Source organism: Poecilia reticulata, chromosome 7 (genome assembly GCF_904066995.2).
Source record: "Poecilia reticulata chromosome 7, P_reticulata-male-v2, whole genome shotgun sequence".
Classification (NCBI taxonomy): Eukaryota; Metazoa; Chordata; class Actinopteri; order Cyprinodontiformes; family Poeciliidae; genus Poecilia; species Poecilia reticulata.
Window position 1 is genome coordinate 14,761,521 of NC_088836.1, and position 21,514 is coordinate 14,783,034.

Below are 21,514 nucleotides of genomic sequence, written 5' to 3' on the forward strand. Positions count from 1 at the left end.
GTTTCTTTTCCTCTTATTGATTGGATGTTTTATTAACAGAATCATGGACAAGTGGTTTGGTGACTCCAGCATTTTTAATGAACTTGTACCACGGAACTGAGGCTATTTTAATGCTCCAAGGATGTCAGGGTCCGGTGGAGGTATAGTGACTGTTTTTAAAAGCAGTTTTACTTGTAAACAGTTGCCTCTGGCCTCGTTTAGTAGCTTTGAGATCAGCCTATTTGAACTCGGCAGCTCTCTCACTGTGCTGTGTGCGGCGGTCTATCGGCCACCGAAGTACAACAAAAACTTTATAAATGACTTTTCTGATTTCCTGGCTGATATTATGCCAAGGTATGACCGAGTTCTCATTGTTGGTGATTTTAATATTCTTGTCTGTCGTCCTACTTCACCTATGGCTCAGTCATTTCTTAATGTTACCAATTCTTTTAATTTTGTGCAGTCTGACTGGTGCTACCCATGAGCATGGTCACAGTCTTGATCTGGTTTTATCTTATGGTCTACCAGTTTGTAATTTAGTGATTGGTGACTCATTATTTTCAGACCATGTGCCTGTTTTATTTGAGATATTGCTGTCCTGTGCTAAAGCTAAAGCATGCACTGCAGCTCGGTTCTATCGTGTTCTTAACCCTTCTACTGCTGGTCAGTTTTCTTCTGTTTTTAATCAATTTATTGGTGTATAAAGTGCTTCATAAATAAAGTTGGTATGGTATGGTATGGTACTGTGGTCTTCACCTTCCAGGCCCTTTCCAGTTCCTCTCTGAGGCCCTGGTATTTCTGCAGTTTCTCGTACTCCTTTTTCCTGATGTTGTAGTCACTTGGTACTGCTACATCCACCACAACGGCTTTCCTCTGTTTATCCACCACCAAAATGTCCGGTTGGTTCGTCATTACCATTTTGTCTGTCTGGATCTGGAAGTCCCACAGGATCTTAGCTCGGTTATTCTCCACCACCTTTGGGGGTGTTCCCCACTTTGATCTTCCAGTCCATATTCTGCAGATGTTCCTGTACACTATGCCTGCCACTTGGTTATGTCATTCCATGTACGCTTTCCCTGCTAGCATCTTGCACCCTGCTGTTATGTGCTGGACTGTCTCAGGGGCCTCCTTGTACAACCCACACCTTGGGTCTTGTCTGGTGTGGTAGATCTGAGCCTCTATTGCTCTGGTGTTTAGGGCCTGTTCCTGTGCAGCCGGGATGAGTGCCTTTGTGCTGTCCTTGAGACCAGCTTTTTCCAGCCATTGGTAGGATTTCCTGATATCAGCCACTTCAGTTATTTGTCGGTGGTACATCCCATGTAGGGGCTTGTCCTCCCATCATGGTACCTCCAGCACCTCATCCTCTGTTCCCCATTGTCTGAGACATTTATTGAGCCCATTGCCTGTTGAGACCTTGTCCTTGGTGTATTTATGGATCTTGGATGTTTCATCCTGGACAGTGGCTCTCATACTCACTAGTCCTGTGCCTCTTTCCTTGTGGCTAGTCTCGGGGTGCTGGATTTGGGGTGGGACCCTCCATGCATGGTTAGTAGGTTCTGAGTCTTAACATCCGTGGTGTTCATCTCCTCCTTTGGGCAGCTAATTATTTATTTATGTATTTATTTTTATTTCTAACAGACAGAAAAGACAATCAAGAAAGAAAAAAATTAAATAAAATAGAATGAAACAGACTAGAGAAATAAGAGGTAAAACAAATTATGCCCAAGTGACAAGCAAATTTTATATTTTCTGTTTGAAAAGAGGCAGGTAGAAAATGTAATATCTTATAATGTCCTGCCCCTTTCATACTTATCAATTTATAATCAATTAACTGTCAAAACATCAAAATGAGACAACTTGTTTCCATTTTACATGACATTTAAAGATGTCCCATTATTTAAAAAGTATTTATATCATCAATAGTATTTACAGACTTTAAAACAGTCATCTTATAGAACATTTTGCAATAAGCTCCTTTTTAATCAGTTTTTTAAGCTGGTTTATATTTCTACTTTTTTGAACTCATCATTTAATCCATTCTATACATCTACATCTACTACTATACATATTAGCCGACCCCCCTGAAACCCCCGATACGTCTTACAATCGGGGGTGTCTTACTATCGGGGAAACACGGTAGCTATTCCTGCAGGGTCTCTGATTACTGGTAAGGCGTAGCTGTTTATTGCACTGATCTTGTTCTTGCTATTGAGCTGGCTTCTCAGGACTTGCCTTAATCGTTGGAGGTATTTGGCTGTGACTCCTTTTCTTGTGACCTCATTCAGGTTGCCATTTGCTTGTGGTATTCTCAGGTACTTGTAACTGTCCTCAATGTCTGCTATTGTTCCTTCTGGGAGTGAGACCCCTTCTGTGTGGACGACCTTCCCTCCATCCGACCACACTTCTCTAGTCCGAATAACATCCCAATGTCAGTGCTGTAGATCCTGATGGTGTGTATTAGTGAGTCGATGTCTCGATCGCTCTTGGCGTACAGCTAATGTCATCCATGTAGAGGAGGGTTAGGGTAACATTATTGGTGGCCCCATTCTTGAGTCGGTATCCGTAGCCAGTCTTGTTGGTGATTTGGCTGAGGGGGTTCAGATGCAGAACAGCAGTGGACACTTGTGCAAGTGGTTTGCAGTTTGCATTATATATAAATAAAAAATAAAAAATAAAATAAAAAAACAACTGTAACTGCAAACCAATTATGCAAGTGGTTTGCAGAATATATTTAAAAAATACAATAAAATAAATAAATAAAAAACTGCCCTGAGACAGACTGGCGACCTGTTCAGGGTGTATCCCGCCTCTCGCCAGGAACGTTAGCTGGAGATAGGCACCAGCAACCCTCCCAACCCCACAAAGGGACAAGGATGTAAAGAAAATGGATGGATGGATGGAATAAATAAAAAACTGCCCTGCGACAGACTGGCGACCTGTCCAGGGTGTATCCCGCCTCTCGCCCAGAACGTTAGCTGGAGATAGGCACCAGCAACCCTTCCCAACCCCACTAAGGGACGAGGGTGTAAGAAAATGGATGGATAGATAAAAAACTGCAACTGCAAACCAATTGTGCAGTTTGCAGTATATATATATAAAAAAAAAAAAAAAAAGAAAAAACTGCAACTGCAAACCACTTGCACAAGTGTTAATCAAATGGGGCAGAAATCAAAAACTCTGGAAAGAATCATAATTCTTTCCAGGAAACTCTCTGCCCCCACTGCTGTTCTGCATAGGTCTGAATCCCCTCAGCCAAATCATCAACGCGAGCCATCCCGTCCTTCCAAACAGACTCCAGGATGGTGGCTCATGGGATCCTCCCGGTCAGAGCCGTCATGCACTCCCGCGACATCTGCCCCCGACCTGAAGTCGGTTAGGCACCTTCTGTGGGAGTGAAGCGCTGCTGTGGACCTGTGGGCAAAGGCCGACTCCTTGCAATTCCCATACTTGCCAGTAAGGGAGGTCCTCGACACGCAGCTAGTGCTGCACGAGGTGAGCCATCGGAAAACATAAAAAAGGGCCTCATGGAGATGTGGCTCACCCTAGCCACCATATGGACCTCCAGAAACCTGCTGGTAAGCAGGCGCAGGCAGATGCCCACCCACGTTTCTGTGATCCGAATGGTGGCAAAAAAAAGAAGAACATACAGAGCTACAGGTGGCGCGCCTGTAGCTCAAGGACACAGGCACAAAGAAGAATCGCCTGCGCCTCTTTGGACGAAGGAGCCGGCGCTCCACGGACAGAGGTCCCAGCAGCGGCGGCCTGGCTCTCCGGGTGAGGCAGGTGGGAAGGAGCAATGAGGGAGGAAAGCCCCTCTGAGCACCATCGCTGTTTGGAAGAACGGGTTGGCTCCAAATTTCAACCAGACTGGCCACGGATACCGACTCAAGAATGCAGCCACCAAAAGTCTCCTCCTCTACATGGATGGCATCAAGCTGTACGCCAAGAGCGAGCGAGACATCGACTCACTGATCCGCACCACCAGGACCTACAGCACTGACATTGGGATGTCATTCGGACTAGAGAAGTGTGGCGGATGATTACAAAGAGAGGGAAGGTCATCCACACAGAAGGGGTCTCACTCCCAGAAGGAACAATAGCAGACATTGAGGACAGTTACAAGTACCTGGGAATACCACAAGCAAATGGCAACCTGAATGAGGTCACAAGGAAAGGAGCCACAGCCAAATATGAGGGGGTACCCAAAAGTTTCCAGAATGACGCTGCTGCACGCACAGTTTTCGTAGTACACGATTCTGCCTCTAGGTTAGCGGTTCTCAACGTGGGCGGTACCGCCCCCCAGGGGGCGTTCAGGGGATGGCAGGGGGCGCTGGCGGACAATTTTACAAAAGGCGGGCGCTGGGATGCCTTTGGGGGGCGTTTAGTCGAAGGTAAACTTTACACCTTAAATGCACAACAATGCCAGTTTAGACTTTGAGCAACTTGGTAAAACTGTATTGTGTAACATTAAATCATGCTTGGCTGCAACTGTATCGATGGCAGCTCTTCTTCTATTCAGTGTTTGTAGCTTCATGGCGCAGCTCCGCTCCGCATCAGTTCAGCGTTACACCGGCTGATTACGCTGCTGTGCTTCACTTTGTCTGGTATTTATGTAGGCTATAGCCTACAAAAACATATGTATACATATGTTTTTGCAGTTCTGTGATCATGTCAAAGCAGCAATTTATATTAAATTTATATTTATATTATATTAATGTTTTATTTCCATTTGAAAGCTGCCCACTTCCATAGAAGGACAACAGAAAATCGCTCTTACAAACATGTAATTACTAAAATCACGATACCATCACTTTGTATCCCTCTGAAAAATGAACCCATTTGAATAAATAAATCCCTCCGTGGGTGATACCACGATAGAGAGCGTTCATTTTATAGCGTTAACACGGTGCTGCAAGTGGTCCGACATGAAACGGGTTTGAGGGAACAACGGTACCACAGCACTTTTATATTTCAATAATCAGAATGCCGAAATTGTTTCCGTTGTTTTAAAAGGTTTATGTCATTCTGCCTTTTCCCCATCGATATGTTTCCCGACCGCCCTGCACCTTAGGGAGTTAAAAAAACAAAAAAACAAAACGACGAGCACATTGCGCAAAATTCTGAAACATGAGAAGCGGGCAAAACGGAGCGACGAACTAGATGTGAATTATGGCATAAAAACAGAGAATCCGACGCTGAACAGTGAAAAATCAACACATAATGTGAAACACATGACGATTAGGCGGCGCAGCAGGTGATGAGATTACTGATGGTCAATAAATGATAATGATTTAGCAACAGGAAAGAAACTAAAGTGGACATAGCAATAAACCAAGAGAGGATAAAACTAATCAAAGGAAACTAAATGAAATGAATGAAGAACAAAATGCAAGAATAAACTAAGAAACTAAAGTAAATACAGAGGAATAAACTGGTATGGCAAGACATTTCGAGCAATAATTAATACAGAGGACTGTATGGCAAGAATAAACAGACACTATTTCCAGATAAAAGGTAAAGTAATATTGTTGAAGTGCCATGGGTAGGAGCGCAACTACACATTATTCAGGTGGATGCGAAAACATAAATCGGCACCCCCCCACGAAGGAGCGTACAAACATACGCTCCCCCCCAACCCCCCTCCTCCAGACGCCGATACATTTAGTGCAAAACTAGCTACATTTACCCCGTTATGTGCGCGAGGTGAAGGAGCGTAAGGCGCGCTGAAGTGTACGGGAAAACATAATCGGTGCGCCGATTCAATACATCTACAATAATGATAGTAACATTGATAATAAAATAATTGTCAGTGCAAAGTAGCCTACCAATTTTTTGGTGGGGGGCGGTGAGGGACCTGGATAAAGGCTAGTGGGGCGCTGGCCCGAAAAAGGTTGAGAAACACTGATCTAGGTATTTGTTCAACCACGCCTTCTCAATCAGTGTGCCAAGCGGCGTTGATGTGGAAGGTTTCATCTACCCGCAGTGAATTTTCTTGTAAGAGCTGTTTTTTCCAGCCGTCGTTTTTCTTCATGGAGAAGTTCGAGTGGCTGAAGTTTTGCTTCCTGCTCAGGAAAAAAGCATCGGAAACCGTTCAAATGTTGAAGAGCGCCTACAAGGATGACACTATGTGTCAAGCTCAAGTTTACTCATGATTCACTCGCTTTAAAAATGGCGAATTGTCAATTGATGATCAACCGCTTTTTTCCGGAGCAGGAAGCAAAAAAAGCCGGAAAAAAGCGGTTGATCATCAATTGACATTTCACCAGTTTTAAAGCGGGTGAAGCGCTGTTCATAGAACTTCTCCATGAAGAAAAACGACGGCTGGACAAAACAGCTCTTCCAAGAAAATTCACTGCGGGTAGATGAAACCTTCCACATCAACGCTGCTTGGCACACTGATTGAGAAGGCGTGGTTGAACAAATAACTAGCGGCAGAATCGTGTACTACAAAAACTGCGCGTGCAGCAGCGTCATTCTGGAAACTTTTGGGCACCCCCTCGTTCCTCCGACGAATAAGGCAAGTCCTGAGAAGCCAGCTTAATGGCAAAAACAAGATCGGTGCGATAAACAGCTACTCACCAGAGTAATCAGAGACCCTGCAGGAATAATCAGCTGGTCAAAGGAGGAGATGAAGACCACCGATGTTAAGACACTCGGAAACTACTGACCATGCATGGAGGGCTCCACCCCAAATCTAGCATTCTGACTAAACACGAGTCATAGGGAAGGTAAATAAGGCAGGTGATTCCTTGAGTTTTCTAAATTGAGGGAACCAAACCTTTTTGGAATCCTAAAGACCTTTATTGGAAATAACAAACTGTTCCATAAACAGGAGCCATAATACTGGATGGATAATAAATGACTAAAACTATATGATCACGTAAAAGATTAAAATAAGATTCATAAATATATATGTATAGAAAACAACAAGGAAAATGACAAAACAAACCCTAATTGATTTCTATTTGCTTTTTCTCTTTCTCTGTCTGAGCCTCGCGCGGTGCATCTGACCTCAACTCTTCCCATCTGTCCTCCCATGGACCAGATGATGTCCCTCCTACAAAACCAGCCGATGAAAATGATCGAGAAGATCTGGAGGACCAAGAAGACAGAAAAGACCTCCATCACCTCCAGGGGACAACTGTCAGTCTCCTTTTGGGCATTTGGACTGAAAACTGTGTGAGACTGAGCTTTAACAACCTCCGCTGGTCTGCTGTCCAGTATCAGCGTAGAGGAAGAAAAGCTAAACATGCTTCAGAGCTGTGAGAGAAGACGACTCTGAACTGTTGACGCTTGTTTCATCTGTGGACAACATGGACATTTCCTGAGGGACGATCTGGACAACCCAAAGATCCAACACCAGAACCAGTTGGACTGACAGGAAGCCAGAGGAGAGAGACGGGGGAGGATTTGGCTGCAGCAACGCCGAGACCGAGTGGGGGAGAGGGGCGAGAAGGAAGGAACAACATGAATCCACATCAACCACTGTGAAGGACGACCTGTCTGTAACATCCATCTAGATCATGACTTTAAATCTGAAACAACAGAGCAACAGAGTGAGCAGCAAAACTTCACTCTACCAAGTATCAAGTACTTCAACTTTTGACACCAAAGAGGACAATGTCCAGAGCAACAGCGAGTTTAGATGTTTCTGAAAGGCTCTCCACTCAAAGAACTATTGCTGGTCCACTGTCGAGTGACCGAAGCAGAGAGTGAAGATTTATACTTTTATGACAGGAGGTAACAAATCCTCCTGAGCAGGTGATCAGTGTTCCTGCTTCTACGCTTTACCTACTTTCCAGATGGAAAATCTGCGCTTTCTTGTTGGGTTTTGAACGGACACTTATCTATACCTTCACTGCACTAATGTCATTTTTTTGTTTTGTTGGGTTTCCTAGAAAACACATGAAATTGGGTAGCTTAATTATGATCATTCTTAGTTGTTTGACTCTTAAGGATGTTTAAGAGTTTAGAAATTCATTCTTCTAGACATAAGAGAAGTCAATTTAAAATGAACTTTAATGTGTGTAAAAGACTCATGTGTTGTCTCTGCCTGGCAGAGCTTTCCATCCAGAATTGCTTCATGATTGATTGTCCTGCAAGCTCTCTGTATTGTGCATAATTCATAAATAAACCTGATTGAGTGATTTTACCTGAACAGTGCTTGGTAAGTTTTTTCCACAACAATGGACAAAAACATTAAAGGCTCTCAAGTAAAAGGCGTGGCTGTTTTAGCTAATGTTGAACCCATGAGCCAATGCTAACATTAGCATATTAGCCTGCAAAGACTTTTATGCGTCATCTTTTCAAAGAAAAAATAACCTGTAACCATATATGTGAGTAGTAAAGGCATACATGGCACATGAAAATATACTGAAGATGAATAACTCACCTTTAAAGAAGCTCCGTTTCTTCCAATGGAAGCTTCCCGCACTTTACTGCGCATCGTTGAGCTGAAGCATTCACTCCAGTGACAAAAATAGCCAAATCCAGTTTACTCAAAATAACGTAGTCTTGTACTTTTCTCAGGCCAAACATGTACATTGCTCACATTACTTGAGTTGAATAAACAATTTAGTGAGACTTGAGTAAAGCATATAAACCTAATTTAAGTAAGAATAGGTATTGCCTTTTAGAGTGTTCTAGGCAAGGGCGTAGGAACGAGTCTGTCATTGGGGGCGACGCATATCGGAAACCTGACAGATCAGTAAATATTTTGAGCAGAAATGTCAAACAATTATGCCATCATCACATCAGTAATGCGTTACTCTAATCTGACCCTTGTTTCAGTAACAAGTATTCTAACGTTACTATTTACAATCCAATAATCAGGATTCCAGGATGAACACTCACTTTAGCATTTGCCTCACAACTAGCAAGCTACATACTCTGGTAGCACAGACAGGCTACCAGATTCTGATATATCTTATTGGTGAAAAGACATTTGATTATTGGTCAAAATGCACTGATATAAATTAACTTGCAGTTGAACTGGTTCTACTTCTTTCTAAAACCAAAGTAAAAAACAAATAATAAAATAGGACTAGGCAGTTTTAAACTCAATACAGCAGTTTGACCAACAAAAATAAAATCTAAAAAACAAATTGTGTTCTTCTTGAACAACTCTCTACATCAGTGCAACAGTTTGATCTACAAAATAAATAAAAATGATACTTTTCCCGTCTGACACCTTAGGTCCTCACTGTTAACTCAGTCTCACTTTCTAGCCCTGCATTCAGTAACTTACCAAACATGAGCCATAAAAAACACTGTAGCAAAAAGCCTAAATGTTTTTATTCTCCTGTCATTTTTAGCCGCAAACATTTAATTAAAACTATCTACAGATATGTGTTTCTGTCTCTGCCTCCCTCTGACTCTCTGCAACCTGGTGTTCCTGCATGGATTCATGGATTTACAACAGACACTACAGTAATTTACAGGATCAGAATGTGAACTAAATATAAAAAGTATGTTTTCATCATACAGAATGAGAATATAAACATCTTCATTTTCAGATGTATACATTATTATACATCTCAACTCTATTTAGTTTGTAGCAAAAATTTTCACTAATTTATTTTTAAACCTCTCCTCAAGCACTTTTCTTATTGTCTCATGTAATTAATATAATTTTTATATAATTAATATAATTAATTAATATAATTAATTAATATAATTTTTATATCTTCACACTCTGAAACTCCACCTGGCTCTCCTATGCCTGATCTGCTCCTCTCATAATAAAATAATTTAGCTTATTTAAGCGCTCTGCTAATGCGCTGTAAAAGCATGCAAGTGGAAGATTTTAAAATTCTTCACAACTGCGGTGAAATTATTGGGGGGAGGGGGGGGACGAATGTGACTCTCTTCAATATTGTGGGGGACATGTCCCCCCGCTTCCTACGCCTATGCAAGTGACGCTAAAAGTTGGATGAAGTCCCCACCGTCTGTGAAAGTGAAGCGCTGCTGATTTTACATGTCGCCATATCTTATGGTTTATGCAGCGCTATTATATAACTGACGATTAGACAGACATCTTCTCCAGCTCAGAGGAAATCACTGCACATGTCGGGAGCTTCACGTGCGAGTAAAGTTGGAGGCGATGGGTGACAACGGACACGTAAGTCACGTAATTGCTTGGATTTTACGGCGCCACCTTAAGACACTGAACTTCACATTTTAACGGAAAAAAAGCTCAATGCGACTTGGATGTAACGAGTAAAGCGACGCTTTTGTAGAAATGTAGTGAAGTAAAAAATACAGATACTTACTGTAAAATGTAGTGGAGTAAAAGTATAAAGTATCCATTATTAAATCTACTTAAGTAAAGTACAGATACACGAAAATTGTACTTAAGTACAATAACAAAGTACATGTACTTCGATACTTCCCACCACTGCATTTTTTCTATAATGATGTAAAAGGACACTTTTATATTTGAACATCATACATCTGAGCCCACAACTATTCATACCCTTGGCAGACTTGGATTTATTATTCTTATCCAACCAAAGTATTTAAGATAGAAAATATGATGAAAAAAGATAAGATATGGGCAACAATTTTGGAAAATATTACATTTTCTTTTATCAAAACATGGCATGTTGAGAGTGATTGATACCCTTATGAATAATCAACACTAAGCATTTACTTGCATTACAGCAATCAACAAATGTTCTCTAATTGTTGACTTTCTCATGTCTCCCCTCATATTTTTGACAGTTTTGCTCTAAGTCTTAGAGATCTCATGGATTGTTAGGCCTCCTTACCATCACCCTAATCTTTAGCTTCCTCCACAGGTCAGTAAAATAACCCAAGGTAAACTTGAAGAGCTTAAAATGCAAATTTATACAAAGTAGAGCATTTTAAACTGTATGTCAGGACTAATCCGAAAACAGATTGCATGTAAATATCCAAACAACATGCTGATGTCGTCTCATCTATTGGTAATCAATACATTAGAAGCTGAGTAAGAGAATATATTGAAAGACTCTTTTCTTTATTTGAGCTTTTGACTTTTGCTCCAGAGCTGACCCACCTCCTAATCCCGATTAGGCCACAGAAACACTGTGGTCTAATAGGACACACTTCCTCTTGCTCAGCAGCAATGACACATTTATCCATGCAGGGATGACCAGAGACTGAGTGACCGAACCACAGGGTTGATCAGGATCAGCCTAAAATGAAATTAAATCATACAATTTAGTGTATTTAGAAGTGATATAAATTTAAAATAATTATTTTTGTTCTGCTGCTGCTGCTCAGCAACATTTTGAACTCATGATGTAAACCAGACAAATTATTATCAAGCAAAAATTTGTCAGCAAAGACTTTTTTTTTTTACATTTTATTTTATTTTCTAATAGCAATATTAGAAATCACACAGGTTTTCCAGGAGAGTGTTGCTGCTTGTTAAATGAATAAATTAAACTGTCAATATGACCTTTTTTCTTCCAGCTTCAATCCGTTAAAATGAGTCAAATATTAGACCCAGAAACACATTTTCCCTCCAGTATCTGATTTAATGCCAATAATCAATGTTCCAACAAATAAAGAATTGATTAAACTCAAATCTCTTTTCAAATACGAGGCTTTTAATTAATGAATGTGCATGTCATAAACATACAGTTAAAACTTACCCAAAAATGTGCATTTAAGCAGTTAATCAATGTCAAACTGTGAAATTGATCATCTAATGCAACAAATTACCATTATTAGTCAAGACATGAACTGAGGTTGTTTTATACATTCAATAGTGCAGCATGGCAAAGGTCCGACCCGCATGTATCATTAGAGGGACTCATTTGTTTTGTCCTCACTTGGGAGGCTCTTAGACTAAAACCACGTGAGCTTATCAGCCTGCGGTAATGGAGCCTTCTCAGGATTTCACACACATCTATTTCTACCAAAGGCAAAATCACACTTCAACACGCATCTTTCAGGGAGGAAAACTGAATTTCACTGGATCACAGAGGTCTTCGATCCAGTTTCGTCATCCGCCGAACAGGATGGTTTGTTTAAAGGAGGCTCCTCATGTCCAACCGCTTTGAAATTCCCATTATTAGCAGGAGAATGAGCCTTTCTCATTCATTATGCAGAGAAATCATTAGCAAGCTTTCACCCTGACCAGCTCATCCGTACTAAAGTGGGGCAAAGCTACTTTTTTTCCTCCCCTTCTTTGCGTCAGGATGTAATGTGGTTCGTTCCTGTCACTCAGGTGGATCTAAGGCTGTAATCTCGTCAACAGATCAGAGCCGCGGTGGCTGCGCGCCGGGTGCGGCCTACTCCGACCACGGCCTAATGGGATTGGCTACCACCACTCGATATGTTACAGCGATTAGCCTGCTTGAAAGCGTTCGGGGATTTAGGTTGCATGCAATTAGTGGAACATTAGCAGCAGAATGAAGTGTGCAGCCTCGAGTAATTCAGGAGACAGCTGGGTAATTTGTCGACTGCCCACCAGCATAGAGTCAAGACGGTGCTGCTAGTTCTGCACACAGTCTGTGTCTTATATGGAAAAAAAAGTGTTTTTATGAGTTCAAAGTTGCTCCACTGTTGATTTTTTTATTTGCTTCTCACCATTTTCAACATTCATTTGGAGACGTTCTGGTTTAGTTGCTCCAGTGGCCGGTCCGCGGTTTATCCTGCTTCATTGTGACGTCGCTTAACTCTCAGGCTGCCTGCCAGGATGAAAGGGCGATCCAAGTTTTATTCAACCGGCTCCCACTGCAGAAACTTGCATATGTGCAAACAGCTTGCGAAACACTAAAGGGGTTTCAGGATCCCGATTGGCTCCGTCCGAAGATTCTCTATCAGACTCAGGACGGGACTTTGACTGGGCCACGGACACACCATTAGTATCACTTCCAGCTCGAAGAAACATGCTGACATATGGGGAAAAAAAATCTACACCTAAATTTATCTGGAGTAATAATAATAATAATAATAATAATAATAATAATAATAATAATAATAATAATAATAATAATAATAATAATAATAATAATAATAATAAATCATTCAAAAAATAAATAAATCAGATGTTCTGATCAGCCTCAGTATGATGAATGTTTTTACAAAATGCATTTTAATCTTACTATTTTTCACTTACATTTGAGTGTTTTTATTTTGAAGTAATGCTAGTCTTATTTCAGGATAATCAGGTAATTATCTTTTTCTTACCCATTGAATAAATATTTTGAATTAAATGTTTTTTTTTGTGTGAAATTATGCTGCTGAAATAATATATATTTAGATGTGAAATCTTTTTCCACGTTCTTTTTAGTTGTGTCAATAAATATAAAGTCAGTATCATTTTTAAACCTTATTCTATTTGTTTTTTCATTTGCATCCTACCCTGTATGAAGCTTGTTTGCAAACAGAGCTGGAGAGGGTATTTGTCGGCTGATTCAGTCACACACTTAAAGCAAAGTTTACAGAAACAATCTGCCTTTGATGGATTTAGTAATCTCAAGTACAGTTTCTCAGTATTCGGCTTCTGACAAGCGCTGACCCAAAGGTGCCGAAGACAACGCCCACTGCTCTCTCTGCCTCCAAACCACACAAGGCGGCTCACGGGATACGCTGCTTCGATCTTGCAGGATAATCTGACCGGGCTTAACCCCCACGACTCCTCCTCAAAACAATTGCGCAAATACGAATTTTATTTGGGCGCATTTAAACGCGTGAGACAAGATCCCATTGGAGCTGATGCAGATTGTGCAATGTGCTGCAGGTCGTGCCGTCGTGGAGACCCCTCTGTACGGCACGGTGCAGCCACGGTGGCCGTATTTAGCAGCCACCTCACCACCTGGGATTTAAACCTCTTAGCCGTAAGAAGTTTATAAGACCTTAATGCCGGCCTCCTGCCTCATCCATGTGACGGATGGTGAAGTCAAGAATACATCAAGCATGAAATTCAAGTTGGGATGAGAGGAGCAACACTTGTAAACTCAAGATGAAATCTAAATGGAGGATGTTTCTGAAATGCAAACAATAGACGTCCTGCATCCTTCTCTCTAAAACAAGGACAAATAGTTTCCTTCCATGGCTACGCTTCATATTGTACAGCAATAATAGTCATAGGAGGTTCTGAACACGCGTTATATGTTCAACACCGAGTCACATCAGATCAATGAAAAACAAGCAAATATTGACATCACTGTCTTTCACTCCACCCTGACACGTCCGGGATCATTTTCTCCTTCTTTTACATCAATCCCCACCGCCCTCAATAGACTAAATGGATTGAACGGCCAATCAGGAAGAGGCCCCTCCTAATTCCAGGTTTAAGAACAGGGAATTAAGAAGTGAATCTCTACCGGTGAAAGCTGGTGACTTCATTTGAGCCTTTACAACACTCCATCTAATCAAGATACATTTCAGGAAAGCTCAGCCCCTCCTTTCCAATCTTCTTCCGTTCTAAAATCACCTTTCAGCACAATTAGTGCTGTGATTGGATTCTCTGCAGGTGCTCACATAGACCCGTCAAAATTTCCTTCCTCGAGGACCTTGAGAGTGCGGAGGAAGAAATCATGGGTGCAGGAGCAAGCGCTGAGGACAAAAAGTCCAAGGAATTGGAAAAACAGCTCCAGGAAGATGCCGATAAGGAGGCTAAAACGGTCAAACTGCTGCTGCTTGGTGAGTCGTGGTATATGAGTGGACCTTTTTAGTTGAAGTTGTTCTTTTTGTCTCCAGCTACAGGTGATGCTAAGCTCTTCAACTGATGGGCTTTGGGTTCAGAAGACTCCGAGTACAGACGAAACTTTAAAAATTAGGGATAACTTCAGAGAAGATGCATGAAAGAAATCAGAATACTTACACTTTGAGGTTTGAGGACCAAAGTTCAAACTAACCATAGCAGGACATTTGACTAGCAAAGGTTGGAATATGAAGGTTTCACTTTGAAACTCTACTCGCTTGTTTCATTTTTAATGTCTCGCATTTTGGATTTCAACCATTGGATTTTGGTTTAAGCTTCTCTCCGGATCTTTTTGCAACAACCGAGTGCACTGACTGCAGAGATGAAGCTTCAACCCGCTCCCACAGTTCAGGATTACACCTCAGTTAAAGGAAATCCACAGACAGAGGAAGTGGAAATCATAAGGCTGTAGAGAATCTAATCCACAACCTCAGAGAAAGTAGTTATTAAACACATAGACAGCAGATAAAAACTGATTGTGAAATATTTGGACAGATTTTCACACTGAAGTTCGATATTGAAGTATAACTATATAATCAGTGCCCACAGTTTGACTATATTTCTAACTGTTTCCTTAGAAATTTGGTGATTTTATTCAAATAACAGCCTCTGCTCCCGGTTGACCAGCGGCTGCTGACTTTCTGGTTCTAACGAAAGGACGCAGCTTCTTAAAAGATCACTGACTTTAGTCTAAATGAATCACAGCCCTGCAGTGATACGACAATCCGATTAGCTAACAGGTTTAGAGCAGATCCACTTGCTGAGGTCTTTGTTGATTCTCAACTCGCACATGATGTGTAACAAAAATGTTTTAATGGCGTTTACATCTGACTGTCACGGTTCTGATTCTAGATCTTAAACTCATCTACATTTTATCCGTATAAAATATAGATGAGTTCTCCTCTACATTTAGAGGAGATTTTTTAGATATGATATAGAATTGCATGATAATAACCATCGGAAAGAAACTGTAGTTTGGTCCATTTTTTAAAGCTTATTGGCAGTAACTTTCTGTTGTCCGTCACTGACAACGACAGCTACAACACAGGAAAATATTCAGAGCCCCCTGGTGGTAGGAGAGAAGTACTACAGATTTCAGGCCATGACTAAACAGGTTTGCAGATGATTTAAATATTGAGAATCATCTGTACAAATGTAAACACTGATTATATTTTAAAGAAGAAATTAGGACAAAAACATAAAAGACACATTAAAAGTAGTTAAACTTGCTTTTAAACTAGTGAATTATAAAGAGAACACATTAGATTTCTGAGCTTAAGAAGAGTTACATTGATTGTTAATTTCACTAATTTCTTTGCTCATTTAATGCACATTGTTGATGAAATTGGCTAAAAAAACGTGTTTTTAAAAAATCTATTCCTATATGACAAACATATAGAAGTGTAAACCTGAAATCAAAGCATCTCTAAGTAAAACACTCACAGAAGACATGACGATGGTGCTAGCTAGCAATTATTTATTTATTTATTTATTTATTTATTTATTTATTTATTTGAATGACAAAACGTTTCCCACCCTCCACTCACTAATGACCACTACAGCCAACCTGGGATCTCCTTTAAAAACGTCTGATGAACCCTTTAAAAGCTCAGCAGTAAGTCTACGGCTTAGTGCAGCTGAGCGAGGCGGTCAGCCCTGACTGCTCTGTGACGCCATAAACTCCTTCAGCTCAGCGGCAGCTTTCATGGAAGTGCAGAGCCTGATCTGCTTTTCTTCAGCCAGCACATCCAATTCTGCCACTGAAATTATGTGATTAACCCACGTTAGGCTTGTACGCTCATTGTTCAGATGCAAAACGTGTGACTAAAGATTGTTCACTATGCATTGGGGTTTTGTCAACGCGCCATGTATTGGGAAGGTGGGATTTTACCAGAGGATGCAAAATCTTCAGGAACCACGAAAGAATGCCGGAGAAATAAATAACTCTGCATTAAAATTTTACAACGTGATGAAAATATTGACTTTTTTTGGTGTGATTTTGGTCTTTAGAGAGCTTTACAATCACCCAATCTTTACTGATCACTCCGAGCTAAGTTCGAGCCAACTCTTCAGCAATATACAGGAGCTTGTTTTTAGCTAAATAATTCATTAACATTGATGATAAAGCACTTGTTCCATTAGCAGACTATTTCACTTGCAAAATGGGAAAAAATGTCTTGCTGAGAAGTGAATTGTAAGTTAGTTTTGTCTGTTATATTTGCACTGGAAACTGAACCAAAATTACTTTGTAATATTTTGTGTTTTTGCATTGTGCATCGTTTGGATCTTAAATACTCACATTTGAAAGATGACAGAGAAATGCTTTACAGAGAAGTCCAGATATCTTCGCTGACATTTTCCCTCTTTTTCAGGCGCTGGTGAATCAGGAAAAAGCACCATCGTAAAACAAATGAAGTAAGTATTAAAATTCATTCCTGGAAAATTTCTCAGTTTAAAAAAACTGAGAAATTTGTGGCACTGTGGGCATTAGATCGACCAAATATGAGCAGTAGAAGCTCTGAAGCTTGCCATTCAACCTTTGATTATTTTTTTTAAACAACTTTTATTTACCAATGTTATTTTTATGTAGTTTTAAATAGACTTTCCTCCACCTGATGCAGAATCAGTGATGAAAACTTGTTTTTCTGCTCGCACAAAGGATTCTCCATCAAGGCGGTTACACAAAAGAGGAGCAGATGGAGTTCAGGACCATCATCTTCGGCAACATCCTGCAGTCTGCTCTGGCTATCATCAGAGGCATGGAGATGCTGAGCATCGATTTTGGCTCACCTTCCGGGCAGGTGTGCTGTGGACGTTTTCTGATGCTCTCTAATTTCAAAGCAGAATTTAAATAAAAAAATTAATAAATAAATAACCTTGTTTTCCATGATCTGTGCTTATTGTGCATGAAACTCGTAGGAGGATGGGCAGAAGCTGCAGAACTTGTCAGACTCCATTGAGGAAGGGACAATGCCTCCTGAGCTGTCTGATGTCATCAAGAAGCTGTGGAAAGACTCTGGAGTGCAGGCCGCATTCGAGAGAGCTGCCGAGTACCAACTGAACGACTCTGCTGGATAGTGAGTGGCTTCCTCAGCATTATAACAACTTACAAAGGCCAACCATTGTGTAGATACAAAGGGCATACATGTGAATCTTGACTGCTTTGCTGTTCGTCCTGACATCTTCAGCTACCTCAGCGAAATGGACCGAATCTGTCTGCCGGACTACATGCCCACCGAGCAGGACGTACTGCGATCTCGAGTCAAAACAACTGGTATTATTGAAGAGCAGTTCGGCTGCAAAGAGTTGCACTTCAGGTGAGCTTCAACATTTACATATTGATGGAAAACGAGTTGACTCCACGGAAACATGTTGGCCCAAAGTTAACTTCCTGACCTGGTTTGATGCGGGACAACCTTAAGTAAAAAATTAAACTCTAGTTTGAGTGTGTTGCCTAATTTGAACAGATTTCAAAATCCATGTGGTCCCGATAGCCATGTTAGCTCAGAATTAAAAAAATAACTTCTAAATAAAAGTTCCCAGGTTAGCCACTTAGAGAGCTTGTTTTTACTTTTTACACTTTACAGGATGTTTGATGTGGGAGGTCAGAGGTCAGAGAGAAAGAAGTGGATCCACTGTTTTGAGGGTGTGACCTGCATCATCTTCTGTGGAGCCCTCAGTGCTTACGACATGGTGCTTGTAGAAGACGATGAAGTGGTGAGTCAGAATGGCTGCAATGTTGTTTTAAAAAAAAAAAACTTAAAATAAGCCAAATCATGTCATGACTGCTTTTGTGTCTCTGGTCTCTCCAGAACCGCATGCACGAGTCCCTCCATCTATTCAACAGCATCTGCAACCACAGATTCTTCGCTCTGACCTCCATCGTGCTTTTCCTCAACAAGAAGGATCTCTTCGAGGAGAAGATCAAGAAAGTCCATCTGAGTATCTGCTTCCCTGACTACGACGGTACGTTCAACAGACGCCAACTTATTGCGAGAGTTTCACAGGTTGATAACTTTTGAGGGAAAATTGCCCCGGTCTCATTTCTACTTTATGAATATAAAATATGTATAGCATTTAAGGGGATGCATTATCTAGAACTCAGTTAAAATTATGTTGTGACTTTTTTAAATGAGGATATTATGTATTGTTTTATCTGGGGATTCAATGAAGCTGTAATATATCCAGTTATGAAAGCTCTGTCAATAAAGTGAAATACTTTCTTGTACAGCTTTTACAATCAGTGGCTAGAAGTTTTTCTTGTTTGTAGCATTCAGCCAGCTAAAATTCCTAAAACACATCGTTTTGCACCAAAAGTAGTTGCATTGCCTCCCAAAGAGGGCGAGGCAATTTATGAGAAAAAAATAGCAACACTGAATTTATCTATGCTCCACAACACCGGAGAGAAACTGCAGGAATTTAAAGCATAGAAACTATAATGGGAAATTATAGATTATAGAAGTCTGTGATTATTTTGTCATTTTAATTTAGTTTAGTGGCTGACCACCTCAGCTCCAACAAACTCAATAACTGCAAGTGTGACTCAAATACCGCAACAATGACCCATTAATAACATTATGTAGTCTCTATCTATGCTGCCAGCACTGATACAGATTCACTCACCTCAGCATGCTGACTGTTTAAAACTGAAATTACAACAGACAACACACAGCTGTTACCTACATCCTATGTTTATCTTGAGTGCACCCATGGACAGGTGCAAAATCATCCATCGTCTATAGTCTCTTTTCCTTGCAGCTTCGTGGGGGGCTGGTGCCTATCTCTCCAGCAGTCACTGGGCGAGAGGCGGGGTACACCCTGGACAGGTCGCCAATGGATAGTTCTTTATAAATTAAGACAAAGAATAATAATAATAATAACAATGAGATGTTCATGTCAAGTTAAAGGTAGTGCACCCTGTCCTGATGCAGCAGGACACTGGGAATTCCACGCCTCTAATCCCAACACAAATGCAGCACTGAAACTGGGTGTGGATCACAGGTGACATATATATCACACGATTTTCTTTTTTTCTCGCCATCAACCCTCATTTCAGTCAATCTCTACTTAAGTTTGGTTGGCTAAAATATAAAGTCGAAGATCAAAAAATTAATAAGTAATATAGTTAATTATATTATCTTTCACTTCTAACGATTCATGAGATCTGATTGGGTGTCGTTTCTGTCTCTCACTCATTTTTACATTAATTGTTGACAATGATCTTATAGTTGAGGCCTTTCTGTTCAAATTTGTCATTTAGTTTTTTTCTAGCTTTTTGTCTGGAAAATAATATGCTGATATAAGAACAAAAAAAGAGTATGAAGACAGGGCAGCGCTGGTTTGTCTCCATTAACCGATGCACGTATCTGTCCAAAAACGTCTTTCAGGCCCCAACACATATGATGATGCCAGTGCCTACATCAAGACACAATTCGAGGATTTGAACATGAAGAAGGGTCAGAAAGAAATCTACTCCCACATGACCTGTGCCACAGACACGAAGAACGTCGAGATCGTGTTCAATGCCGTGACGGACATCATCATCAAAGAAAACCTTAAAGACTGCGGTCTGTTCTAAGCAGCTCCAGAGTGACAGGAGAGAGGTACGAGATCTTTTAGAAACTGTCTTCACATACAGTAATGGGTCCCACATGAGGCAGAGCCCTGCAAATTTAATTAAGTTGGTATTCTCTGGCCATCGTGTCGCTCACCAACAACTGGCCGTAACATGAGAAAACAGAAACTCAAGCAAGAAAGTCTGGACCCCTGTGGACTGCTGAGGATGACAAATACAAATAAAAAGACTGACGTAATCCCCATGACGACTTGTGCTAAAGTCTTTACAACCTCCCAACAATTTACTTTTACGTTTTCTTGAGCAGCTCTTAACAACTTTTTCTCGTGTTCTCTCATTGCAGAACATCTTTTTCAGCCCGAGCCCCGCACACATTGGCATTAGGAAAGACGTGTACTGTCGGGGCACAGGGCGTCCTCAGACTGTTGTGTTTTATGTCATCATCTCCACGTCACGTTGTGGCTGAACGCTCCTAGAGAATATCATCATCTCCTTCCTGCAACTCTCTGCACGTCCGGCTGGGTAAAAACAGATACGAAGTCACCATGTGAACGATTTCTACACAGCTAAAAGATTAAAGGTACGACGATGAAATAGCTGCTTCTCTGATTATCATTGAGTTTTTAAAACGTATAAATTGTAAATTATAATTGATCTGAAAGCCAAGCTCTGTGAAATTAATTAAAGCCATATGGGAAAAGTAAAAAAAAAAAAAAAAAAAACTCTGAATAGACAATTTTCTTTGTTTTGTTTCTGAGTGCAATAGTCTCTGTGATCTTGATATTTAAGCTGAAAAGTTGCTGAGCAGATGTCTCTGATGTTCCCAATGCTTGCAGTTTGTCCAGATTACAAACCCAATTGTGCATGTATCTAACCTAAATAGAGTTAATGTACTGAATTCACTTAACATTTTATTGTGATGAATAAATCTGACAACGACAAACACGGTAGATGAACTTTGTACATAAGAATAGACGAGTTATGTTTTGAATGATGAATTATCTAGAAACATGCGAGAGGAAAACACTGGAGGATGGATGCTTTATGAGAAAAGGGAATGGGAATCTGTTCTTTCTTATGAAATGTAGAGGCATGAAATAAAGATGCATTAACTTCACGTGTGTGTCTGCGTCTTTACATCAGTTGAATCTTTATCCGCTGAACAAAGTGGTTCAGCAGATGAAGGCCCATCGCGACAGCTTGTTGATGACAGAGCTGCTGTCTTAGAAATATCCTGTTTTGATGTAAGTGGAAATGGC

General features: G+C 40.7%; 1 protein-coding gene across 1 annotated transcript; it reads left to right on the forward strand.

The window, feature by feature from the left end:
• The first annotated feature begins 14,302 nt into the window (after nt 1–14,302).
• On the forward strand, nt 14,303–21,372 carry gnat2 (guanine nucleotide binding protein (G protein), alpha transducing activity polypeptide 2). Its single transcript, XM_008413299.3, has 9 exons — nt 14,303–14,619; nt 17,053–17,095; nt 17,340–17,481; nt 17,600–17,757; nt 17,869–17,997; nt 18,268–18,397; nt 18,493–18,646; nt 20,068–20,283; nt 20,599–21,372. The coding sequence occupies exons 1-8, from the start codon at nt 14,514–14,516 to the stop codon at nt 20,256–20,258; spliced, it is 1,053 nt and encodes a 350-aa protein (XP_008411521.1). The 5' UTR covers nt 14,303–14,513; the 3' UTR covers nt 20,259–20,283; nt 20,599–21,372.
• The last annotated feature ends 142 nt before the right edge of the window (nt 21,373–21,514 follow it).

Bases quoted from the DNA above. Each gene is read 5' to 3' on its own strand.
- gnat2 (XM_008413299.3), top strand. From the start codon at position 14,514: ATGGGTGCAGGAGCAAGCGCTGAGGACAAAAAGTCCAAGGAATTGGAA. The intron at 17,096-17,339 runs GTAAGTATTAAA...GCTCGCACAAAG, and splicing joins ACCATCGTAAAACAAATGAA to GATTCTCCATCAAGGCGGTT. The intron at 18,398-18,492 runs GTGAGTCAGAAT...TGGTCTCTCCAG, and splicing joins TTGTAGAAGACGATGAAGTG to AACCGCATGCACGAGTCCCT.